We start from the raw sequence: 12,509 nt of genomic DNA, 5'->3' as shown, positions 1-12,509 counted from the left end.
ACTCTGGAAGAGGAAGTAAGTGCATCAACAGAGCAGCTCCGAATGAGGAGCTAAAAGAAAGGGCTCTGCTCCCACCCCGCCAGGGTCACGACTAACACGGACACCCCAGGAGACACGATTGTCGCTATCGTGTTACCTGCAGGGCGACAGAGCACCAGGGTGAGTGACCCCACCGGCCCGCCCGCCCTCGACTCCGCACAAGGAAGTGCATCAACAGAGCAGATACGAATGAGGAGCTAGAGGAAAGGGTTCTGCGTCCACCCCACGACGCGAGATGACCCACATCTGCCCCGTGCAGGGCGTTCAAGGCACCATATTGTCAGTAAGGGGCCCTTGATGTCTTTTTCGTCTATTTGTTGAATTTGATGGATTTGCACCGTTTTTCGAAAAATAATGTTTACTCATGAAAAAAATTCAAGGCACCTGGGTCAGGTCATGATCTCACGGTTCGTGGGTTCGAGCCCCACGTCGGGCTCTGTGCTGACAGCTCAGAGCCTGTAGCTGCTTCATATTATGTGTCTCCCTCCCTCTCTGACTCTCCCCACCTCATGCTCTCTCTTTCTCTCAAAAATAAATAAAAAATTTTCTTCCTTCAGATTCTCTCACTCTCTCTCTCTCCCCTCTCGCTTTCTGCTCTGACATGCTCTGTCTCTCTCTCTCTCAAAATTTAAAATAAATAAAATGTTTAAAAAATTAAAAACATTTTTAAGTAAATTCCAGGAAGAACAAGTTGGAGAATCATACACTTGAGGTTGCACAGAAATTTTTAAAAGGAAGGGAAAACAGTGATGTGAGCACCCTTTATATGAGGTCGTAGGTGTTACTCTTGCTTTTCGAGTGGGTAACGGCTTCCTTGGACCCTCATTCCTGAGCCTCTTGATGTAAAAATCTTAAACGTAGAACTTAAAGAAAAACCTCATCTGGTGCATGCACACACACACGCTCACACACACACACACACACACACACCCATCCACCCATCCATCCTTCACCCATTCATCCATCCATTCACCAACCCTTCCATCCATCCATCCATCCATCCATCCATCATACTCCCAACACCCAACCATCCACCCATCCATCATCCATCCTTCTACCCACCCACCCATCCATCCATCCATCCATCCATCCATCATCCACCCATTCATCCATCCATTCACTCATCCATCCATCCATCCATACATACATCCAACCACTATCCAACCAATTATCTATTCACCCATATTTCATCCAACACGCACTCATCCAACCAGCCAACCATCCATCCATACACCCACCCATCCCTCACTCACTCCATGGACATTAGCCTATCACCAACTCTTTGCTATTGGTGAATCATGCTGCTGGTCTATACCTACGAGTGGTATTGCCCTCTGGGTGTAGGAGCGCCTGGATGGCTCAGTCAGTCCAACTTTGACCCAGGTCATGATCTCAGGGTTCATGGGTTTGAGCCCCGTGTTGACCTCTGTGCTGACAGCTCAGAGCCTGGAGCCAGTTTCCGATTCTGTGTCTCCGTCTCTTTCCTCTCCTTACCCGCTCATGCTCTATCTCTCAAAAATTAATAAAAAACATTTTACTCTTTCAGATTCTTGGTCTCCCTCTCTCTGCGCTTCTCACCTGCTCATGTACTCTCTCTCTCTCAAAAATAAATATTAAAAATATTTTAAAAAAGAAATTCTAGAAGGAATAAGTTGGAGGAAAGGGTCTTGAGCTTGGAGTGTTAATAGTGGACAGAAATTTTTAAAAGGAAAGGTAAATGGTGTTGAGAGCACCTGTTAACTGAGGCTGCAGGTGTTACTGTTTTTTAATTTTCAGTTGGGTAATACCTTCCTTGGGCCCTCGTCCCAATGTTGAGCGACCCCCGGCCTGGGATGAGATAAATTTCTATCCAGCTCAGCACCAGAACGGGACTCTGGGACCACTTCTGGAAGCCCTTCCCTTAGCCCTGCTTCATTCAGCACTGCCTGGTCTTGCTTTTATGTTTTCACCACTTTGTGATTGCTAAGGAGTTTACCAATGTTCTCCATTAATGTTTCCTTTCACTTAAATTTTCAACAGAATTCTACAGGAAGCTCGTCTCCCAGGTGATTGAAACCCCACAGACACAGAGGATAAATGACATACAATACACAGCACAACCAGGTGGGCTTTTTGGGGGGTACATCATTTGGAACTGTGCAAACACACGAAAACGGAACTTATCCTCGACCTAATTAAATATGCATCACAATAACGTTCAGTATCCACCAAGACGACCCTATTTTGCAACCGTCATAGCAACAGAGAATGAAATGCATGATGCAGTTCATCTTTCCACCCCCCGTGCTTGAGAGTGCGAGGCGGTTTCCTGCAGAGTGAGACCCGTTCCCCATATGAAAGGCAGCTGAGGAAACCCACAGGCAAGACAAAGCAGGCTCTGTCCAGGCAGCGCGCAGAGGACCCTGAGGGAGCAAGTTACTTACCTCCAGTGTTGTGGGGCATTCCCGACTGGAGTGGGGAGTGGGACTTCTGATTGGGTAAGATACCTGTGGGGAAAATGACAGTGCACGTTTAGCAGAGAAAAGTAGCCACTGTCAGCAGCAGCCTGTGACACAGGAGCATCAACACGGCAGTAGATGCTCCAGGTCCCTCACACCTGCGGCCCATGTGTCCTAGATGGTCACAGAGCAGTGGAACCTTCCTGAGCCTCTCGATGTAAAAATTTCAAAACTAGAACCTAAAGAAAAACACCACATTGGCGCATGCACACTCACACAGACACACAACGCACACACAGACACAGACACACACACACCCAACCAACCATCCATCCATCCTTTACCCATTCATCCATCCATCTACCCACCAATCACCAATCCATACATCCATCCATCATCCATCCAACCACCCAACCATGCATCCGTCCATCTTCCCTCCTACTACGGACCCTCCCATCATCCACTCATTCATCCAACCATCCATTCATCCATCCATCATCCAACCACCCACCACCCACCCAATCATCTATCCATCCATTCAATTCCAACCATTCCTNTCCCACATAAACGCATGCACACACACACACACACACACACACACACAACCACTCATTCATCCATCCTTTACCCACTCATCCATTCATCCACACACCCATCCATACATCCATTCATCATCCATCCTTCTACGGACCCACCCATCCATCCATCCATCCTCCCATCATCACCCATTCAACCATCCATCCACCCATTCATCCAAACACTCATCCATCCATCATCCATCCATCCACCCACCCACCCATGCATANTACAGAAGGTGTTACTGTTTTTTGCTTTTCAATTGGGTAATACCTTCCTTGGGCCCTCGTCCCAATGTTGAGCGACCCCTGGCCTAGGATGAGATAAATTTCTATCTAGCTCAGCACCAGAACGGGACTCTGGGACCACTTCTGGAAGCCCTTCCCTTAGCCCTGCTTCATTCAGCACTGCCTGGTCTTGCTTTTAGGTTTTCAGCACTTTGTGATTGCTAAGGAGTCTACCAATGTTCTCCATCAATGTTTCCTTTCATTAAATTTTCGAATGAAATCTACAGAAACCTCGTCTCCCCAGTGATTGAAACCCCACAGACACGGAGGATACATGACATACAATACACAGCAGACACACGTCGGCTTTTTGGGGGGTACATCATTTGGAACCGTGCAAACACACGAAAACGGAAATTATCCTTGACCTAATTAAAAATGCATCACAATAACTTTCAGTATCCACCAAGAAGACACTATTTTGCAACAGTCAGAGCAACAGGGAATGAAATGTGTATTGCGAGTTCAACCTTCCACCCCTCGTGTTTGGGAGTGCGAGGCGGTTTCCTGCAGAGGGAGAGCCGTTCCCCATTTCAAAGGCACCCGAGGAAACCCACAGGCAAGACAAAGCAGGCTCTGTCCAGGCAGCGTGCAGAGGACCCTGAGGGAGCACACCACTTACCTCCACGGTTGTAGGGCATGCCCGGCTGGGGTTGGTAGGGGGGCCTCTGGTTGGGTAAGAGACCTGCGGGGAAAATGACAGTGCACGTTTAGCAGAGAAAAGTAGCCACTGTCAGCAGCAGCCTGTGACACAGGAGCATCAACACGGCAATAGATTTTCCAGGTCCCTCACACCTGCTGCCCATGTGTCCTAGATGATCACAGACCAGTGGAACCTATCTGAGCCTTTGAATGTAAAAATTTCAAAACTAGAAATTAAAGAATAAACCCACATAGGTGCATGCACACACACACACACAGACACACACACACACACACACACACATCCAACCACCCATCCATCAATCCTTTACCCATTCATCCATCCATCCACTCACCAATCGATACATCCATCCACCCACCCAACCATCCCACCCATCCATCTATCCATCCATTCAATTCCAACCATCCATCCATCCATCCATCCATCATCCACCCATCCATCCATCAATCCATCCACTCTCCAACCATGTATGCATCCATCCACCCATCCATTCCCCCTTCCTCCCACCCAAATATCTACCCACCCATCATCCAAACAATAATCCACTCATCCAACCATCCAACCATCCATCCACCCACCCATCCCTCACTCCCTCCATGGACATTAGCCTATCACCAACTCTTTGCTATTGGTGAATCATGCTGCTGGTCTGTACCNCCCACCCACCCATCCATCTATCCATCCACTCAATTCCAAACATTCCTCCATCCATCCATCCATTCATCCATCCACTCTCCAACCATGTCTGCATCCATCCACCCATCCATTCACCCTTCCTCCCCCCCAACCATCTACCCACCCATCATCCATCCAACAATCCACTCATCCAACCATCCAACAATCCATCCACTCTCCCATCTCTCACTCCCTCCATGGATATTAGCCTATCACCAACTTCTTTGCTTTTGGTGAATCAATCTGCTGGTCTATACCTACGAGTGGTATTGCCTTCTGGGTGGAGGGGCGCCTGGGTGGCTCAGTCAGTTAAGTGTCCAACTTTGACTCAGGTCATGATCTCAGGGTTCATGGGTTGGAGCCCCGTGTTGGTCTCTGTGCTGACAGCTGAGAGCCTGGAGCCTGTTTCCAATTCTGTGTCTCCATCTCTCTGTGCCCCTCACCAGCTCATGCTCCCTCTCTCCCTCTCAATAATAAATAAAAACATTTTTTAAAACAATGTAAAGAAGTGAATTCCAAGAGGAATTAGTTGTAGAAAAGGATCATAAACTTGGACATGTTAATACTGGACAGAAATTTTTAAAAGGAAGGGTAAATGATGTTGTGAGCACCTGTTAACTGAAGCTGCAGGTGTTACTGTTTTTTGGTTTTAAATTGGGTAATAGCTTCCTTGGGCCCTCTTTCCAATGTTGAGCGACACTCGGACTCAGATGAGATAAATTTCTATCCAGCTCAGCACCAGAACGGGACTCTGGGACCACTTATGGAAGCCCTTCCCTTAGCCCTGCTTCATTCAGCACTGCCTGGTCTTGCTTTTAGGTTTTCAGCACTTTGTGATTGCTAAGGAGTTTACCATAGTTTTCTATCAATGTTATCTTTCACTTATTTTAAAAAGAAATTCACGCGAACCTCATGTCCCAAACGATTGAAACCCCACACAACCGGAGGATAAATGACATACAATACACAGTACACACAGGTCGGCTTTTTTGGGGGTACTCATTTGGAACCGTGCAAACACACGAAAACGGAACTTATCCTCGACTAATTGAAAATGCATCACAATAACGTTCAGTATCCACCAAGAAGACCCTATTTTGCAACAGTCAGAGCAACAGAGAATGAAATGCGTGATGCTGTCATCTTTCTACCCCCACGTGCTTGGGAGTGAGAGGCGGTTTCCTGCAGAGGGAGAGCCGTTCCCCATTTCAAAGGCACCCGAGGAAACCCACAGGCAAGACAAAGCAGGCTCTGTCCAGGCAGCGTGCAGAGGACCCTGAGGGAGCACACCACTTACCTCCAGTGTTGTGGGGCATTCCCGGCTGGGGTTGGTAGGGGGGCCTCTGGTTGGGTAAGAGACCTGTGGGGAAAATGACAGTGCACGTTTAGCAGAGAAAAGTAGCCACTGTCAGCAGCAGCCTGTGACACAGGAGCATCAACACGGCAGTAGATGCTCCAGGTCCCTCACACCTGCTGCCCATGTGTCCTAGATGGTCACAGACCAGTGGACCCTACCTGAGCCTCTCGATGTAAAAATCTCAAACGTAGAACTTAAAAAAAAACCTCATCTAGTGCATGTACAAACGCACACTCACACACACACACACACAAACACATACATACATACATCCTCACCCATTCTACCATCCATTCAGTCACCCTTCCATCCATCCATCCATTATCCATTCAACCACCCAAACATACATCCATCCATCATCCATCCATCCACCCACCCACCCATCCATCCATTCATCATCCAAACACCCACCCAACCATCAACGCATCCATCATCCATCCTTCTACCACTCGAACATCCATCTATCCATCCATTCAAATCCAACCATTCCTCCATCCATCCAGCAACCCATCCATCCATCCATCATCCATCCACACATCCATCCATCCATCCATCCATGCACTATCCTCCCACACAACCATCTACCCACCCATCATCCATCCAACAATCCACTCATCCAACCATCCATCCACACACCCATCCCTCACTCCCTCCATGGACATTAGCCTATCACCAACTCTTTGCTATTGGTGAATCATGCTGTTGGTCTATACCTAAGAGTAGTATTGCCTTCTGGGTAGAGGAGCGCCTGGGTGGCTCAGTCAGTTAAGTGTCCAACTTTGACTCAGGTCATGATCTCAGGGTTCATGGGTTGGAGCCCCGTGTCAGTCTCAGTGCTGACAGCTGAGAACCTGGAGCCTGTTTCCAATTCTGTGTCTCCATCTCTCTGTGCCCCTCACCAGCTCATGCTCCCACTCTCTGCTTCTCAAATATAAATAAAAGCATTTTTTAAAACATTGTACAGAAGTGAATTCCAAGAGGAGTTAGTTGTAGAAAATGATCATAAACTTGGACATGTTAATATTGGATAGAAATTTTTAAAAGGATGGGTAAATGGTGTTGTGAGCACCTGTTAACTGAGGCTGCAGGTGTTACTGTTTTTTGCTTCTCAATTGGGTAATACCTTCCTTGGGCCCTCGTCCCAATGTTGAGCGACCGCCAGCCTGGTAGGAGATAAATTTCTATCCAGCTCAGCATCCAAATGGGACTCTGAGATCGCTTCTAGAAGCCCTTCACTTAGGCCTGCTTCATTCAGCACTACCTGGTCTTGCTTTTGGGTTTTCAGCACTGTGATTGTTAATGAGTTTATCAACATTGTCCATCAATGTTTCCTTTCACTTAAAAATATTTTTAAAGAAATCTACAGGAAGCTCATCTGCCTAACTTTTGAAACAACACAGACACGGAAGATACATGACAAACAATATACAGCACCCACAGGTGGGCTTTCTCAGGGATGAATCATTTGGAACCGTGCAAACATGTGTAAGAGGAACTTGTCCTCAGCCTAATTAAAAATGCATCACAATAACGTACAGTATCCACTAAGAAGACACAATTTGGCAGCAGTCAGACCAACAGGGAAAGAAATGCTTGATGCAGGTTAAACCTTCCACCCCCCCTTCTACGGAGTGCGAGGGGGTTTCCTGCAGAGGGAGAGCCGTTCCCCATTTCAAAGGTAGCTGAGGAAATCCGCAGACAAGACAAAGCAGGTTCTGTCCAAGCAGCGTGTAGAGGACCCTGAGGGAGCACACTACTTACCTCCACTGTTGTCGGGCATGCCCGGCTGGGGGTAGGGGGGCCTCGGCTTGGGGTCGGTACCTGCGGGGAAAATGACAGTGCACGTTTAGCAGAGAAAAGTAGCCACTGTCAGCAGCAGCCTGTGACACAGGAGCATCAACACGGCAATAGATGCCCAGGTCCCTCACACCTGATGCCCATGTGTCATAGATGGTCACAGACCCGTAGAACCTCCCTGAGCCTCTCGATGTAAAAATCTCAAGACTAGAACCTAAGAAAAACCCCACGTAGTTGCATGCACACACAACACACACACACACACACACTCATCCACCCATCTATCCAACCATCCATCCATCCATCCATCTATCTATCCATCCATTGTCCAACCATCCATCCGTCCATCCATGCATCCATGCATCCATCCATCCAACCATCCATGCATCTACACATCCATCCGTCCGTCCATCCATCCATCCAACCATCCATCCTTCCATCCATTCAATAATCCACCCATTCTCCATACAACCATCTATCCACCCACCCGTCCCTTCCTCTTTCCTTGGACACTAGCACATCGCCAACCTTTTGCTATTGTGAATCATGCTGCTGGTCTATACCTAGGAGTGGTATTAGCTTCCGGGTGGAGGAGCACCTGGGTGGGTAAGCATCCAACTTCAGCTCAGGTCATGATCATCTCAGGGTTTGTGGGTTCAAGCCCCGTGTTGGTCTCTGTGCAGACAGCTCAGAGCTTGGATCCTGCTTTCAATTCTGTGTCTCCCTCTCTTTCTTCCCTTCCCCAGCTCATGCTCTATCCAATAAAATTGATAAAAACATTCTACTGCTTCAGAACCTTGGTCTCCCTCTCTCTGCACCTCTCACCTGCTTACATTCTGTCTCTCTCTCAAAAATAAATATTAAAAATGTAAGTTAAAAATAAAACGTTTTAAAAAATTTAAAAGTAGGGGCGCCTGGGTGGCTTAGTCGGTTAGGCGTCCGACTTTCGCTTAGGTCATGATCTCGCGGTTCATGGGTTCGAGCCCCGCGTCGGGCTCTGTGCTGACTGCCAGCTCAGAGCCTGGAGCCTGTTTCAGTCTGTGACTCCCTCTTTGTCTGACCCTCCCCTGCTCATGCTATCTCTCTCTCTCTCCTAAAAATAATAAAACATTAAAAAAAATTTAAAAGTAAATTCCAGGAGAAATAACTTGGAGGAAAGGGTCTTGCACTTTGAGTGTTAATACTGGACAGAAATTTTTAAAAGACGAGAAAATGGTGAAGTGAGCACTCGTTAACTGAGGCCACGGGTGTTACTGTTGCTTTTCAATTAGGTAACGCCTTCTTGGACCTTCGTCTAGACACTGAGTGACCCCTCCTGGGAGGAGATAAATTTCTATCCAGCTCAGCACCAGAACGGTATTCTGGGACTGCTTCTGGAAGCCCTTCACTTAGCCCTGCTTCATTCAGCCCTGCCTGGTCTGCTTTTAGGTTTTCAGCACTTTGTGATTGCTAAGGAGTTTACCAATGTTGTCTGTCAGTGTTTCCTTTTACTTAAATGTTTTTAAATAAATTTACAGGAAGCTCATCTTCCAAACGTTCGAAGCTCCACAGACACGGAGGATAAATGCCATACAATAAACCGCACACACAGGTGGGCTTTTTCAGAGGTGCATCATTTGGAACCGTGCAAACATGTGAAAAAGGAAGTTGTCCTCAGCCTAATTAAAAATGCATCACAATAACATACTATATCCAGCAGAAGACACTATTTTGCAGCAGTCAGAGCAACAGGGAATGAAATGAGTGATGGGGGTTCAACCTGCCAGCCCCCCCGCTTGGCAGTGTGAGGGGTTTCGTGCAGAGTGAGAGCCGTTCCCCATTTCAAAGGCATCTGAGGAAAACGCGCAGGCAAGACAAAGCAGGCTCTGTCCAAGCAGCGTGCGGAGGACCCTGAGGGAGCACACTACTTACCTCCACTGTTGTTGGGCATGCCCGGATGGGGTGGGTAGGGGGGCCTCGCCTTGGGGTCGGTATCTGCGGGGAAAATGACAGTGCACGTTTAGCAGAGAAAAGTAGCCACTGTCAGCAGCAGCCTGTGAAACAGGAGCGTCAACACGGCACTAGATGCCCCAGGTCCCTCACACCTGCGGCCCATGTATCCTAGATGGTCACAGACCAGTGGACCCTACCTGAGCCTCTCGATGTAAAAATCTCAAGACTAGAACGTAAAGAAAAACCTGAACATAACTGCATGCACACACACACACACACACAACACACACACACACACACACACACACACACTCATCCACCCAATCATCCATCCATCCATCCACTGTCCAACCATCCCTGCATCTACCCATCCTTCCATCCATCCATACATCCATCCACCCATCCATCCATCCTTCCACCAACCCAACCATCCATGCATCCATCCATCAGTCCAACCATCTATCCATCCATCCAACCATCCATCCCTCCATTCATCCATCCATCCATCCATCCATCCATCCACACATTCTCCATACAACCATCTTTCCACTCACCCATCCCTCACTCCTTGCATGGACATTAGCATATCAACAACCTTTTGCTATTGTGAATCATGCTGCTCGTCTATACCTAGGAGTGGTATAGCTTCCAGGTGGAGGAGCGCCTGGGTGGTGAAGCATCCATCTTTGGCTCAGGTCATGATCTCAGGGTTTGTGGGTTCAACACCCATTTTGGTCTCTGTGCAGACAGCTCAGAGCCTGGAGCCTGCTTCCAATTCTGTGTCTCCCTCTCTTTCTTCCCTTCCCCAGTTCATGCTCTATCCATCAAAAATTGATAAAAACATTCTACTGCTTCAGAACCTTGGTCTCCCTCTCTCTGCACCTCTCACCTGCTCACATTCTGCCTCTCTCTCAAAAATAAATATTAAAAAAGTAAGTTAAAAATAAAATGTTTTAAAAATTTTAAAAGTAAATTCCAGGAGAAATAACTTGGGGGAAAGAGTCTTCCACTTGGAGTGTTACTACTGGACAGAAATTTTTAAAAGGCAAGGGTCAATGGTGACGTGAGCACTCGTTAACTGAGGCCACGGGTGTTACTGTTGCTTTTCAATTAGGTAATGCCTTCCTTGGACCCTCGTGTAGACACTGAGTGACCCCTCCTGGGAGGAGATAAATTTCTATCCAGCTCAGCACCAGAACGGGATTCTGGGACTGCTTCTGGAAACCCTTCAGTTAGCCCTGCTTCATTCAGCCCTGCGTGGTCTGCTTTTAGGTTTTCAGCACTTTGTGATTGCTAAGGAGTTTACCAATGTTGTCTGTCAGTGTTTCCTTTTACTTAAATGTTTTTAAATAAATTTACAGGAAGCTCATCTTCCAAACATTTGAAGCTCTACAGACACAGAGGATAAATGACATACAACACACAGCACACACAGGTGGGCTTTTTCGGGGCCGCATCATTTGGAACCGTGCAAACATGTGAAAGAGGAACTTGTCCTCAGCCTAATTAAAAATGCATCACAATAACATACCGTATCCAGCAAGAAGACCCTATTTTGCAGCAGTCAGAGCAACAGGGAATGAAATGCGTGATGTGGGGTCAACCTTCCAGCCCCCACCCTGCTTGGCAGTGCGAGGGGGTTTCCTGCAGAGGGAGATGCGTTCCCCATTTCAAAGACAGCTGAGGAAAACGCGCAAGCAAGACAAAGCAGGCTCTGACCAAGCAGCGTGCGGAGGACCCTGAGGGAGCACACTACTTACCTCCAGTGTTGTCGGGCATGGTCGGCTGGGGGGTAGAGGGGGGCCTCGCCTTGGGGTCGGTACCTGCGGGGAAAACGACAGTGCACGTTTAGCAGAGAAAAGTAGCCACTGTCAGCAGCAGCCTGTGACACAGGAGCATCAACACGGCACTAGATGCCCCGGGTCCCTCACACCTGCTGCCCATGTGTCCTAGATGGTCACAGACCAGTGGACCCTACTTGAGCCTCTCGATGTAAAAATCTCAAGACTACAGCTAAAGAAAAGCCCCACATAAGCACATGCACGTGCACGCACACAACACACACACACACACACACACACACACACACCCATCCACTCAACCCTCCCTGCATCCATCCAACCATCCATCCACCCATCCATTCACCCGTCCACCCATCCATTGATCCATCCATCCATCGTCCACCCTTCCGTCCATCCATCCATCCATCCACCCATTCATCCACCCACCCATCCATACAACTATCTATCCATATATCCATCCATCAACCTGTCCAACCAANGCAGAGTTTGGAGGCAGGCGTTTCCCTCAGTCAGAACCAAGTCCCGGAAAGCCGTCCCCACCCCCCCACGCCGAGTTCTAACTCTGCTTCGTCCCCCCTCACCCCCAAGGCCAACAGGCAGAACGAAGGCTTTCCATCAAGCAACAGACCCTGCACCCCTTCGGCCTGAAATCTTCGGGAAAACAGGCTGTCGGAGACGCAGCCATTCAGAACCCAGGTGCCCGTCAGCCCGGGCGCCCGGCCCTGTGTCCCCGACACCCTTCCCGTCTCTGTATTCCCGCCTGGCCAGTTCAAGCCACGGACCGCCTAGAAGTCTCTGGAAGACTCGGAAAGCAAGCCGACCTCCTGGCCCGCAGCCGCCCCGCTCTGCCTGGGGGCAAACCGTCCCTCACCTTGGACGCAGGCCACAAAGCCCAGCACGGTGACACACAGCAGCCCCCAGCGCCTCTCCATGGCTGTGACG

At 48.5% G+C, this 12,509-nt stretch overlaps 1 protein-coding gene across 1 annotated transcript in view; it reads right to left on the bottom strand.

The window, feature by feature from the left end:
- LOC144223908 (uncharacterized) overlaps positions 1-11,587 on the bottom strand; it is a 15,011-nt gene extending 3,424 nt beyond the window's left edge. Inside the window, exons 1-5 of the mRNA XM_077754695.1 lie at positions 11,526-11,587; positions 9,745-9,807; positions 7,798-7,857; positions 5,977-6,039; positions 2,463-2,525 (exon numbers count right to left, since the gene is read on the bottom strand). Coding sequence (XP_077610821.1) covers positions 2,463-2,525; positions 5,977-6,039; positions 7,798-7,857; positions 9,745-9,807; positions 11,526-11,544 — 268 coding nt within the window. The 5' untranslated portion in view covers positions 11,545-11,587. The remainder of the gene's footprint in view (positions 1-2,462; positions 2,526-5,976; positions 6,040-7,797; positions 7,858-9,744; positions 9,808-11,525) is intronic.
- Between the last annotated feature and the right edge of the window lie 922 nt (positions 11,588-12,509).

The sequence above is a fragment of the Crocuta crocuta genome, unplaced genomic scaffold, assembly GCF_008692635.1.
Source record: "Crocuta crocuta isolate KB4526 unplaced genomic scaffold, BGI_CrCroc_1.0 scaffold221, whole genome shotgun sequence".
Classification (NCBI taxonomy): Eukaryota; Metazoa; Chordata; class Mammalia; order Carnivora; family Hyaenidae; genus Crocuta; species Crocuta crocuta.
Note: the sequence above shows the minus strand (reverse complement) of the source record. Positions and strands in the feature narration are given on the sequence as shown.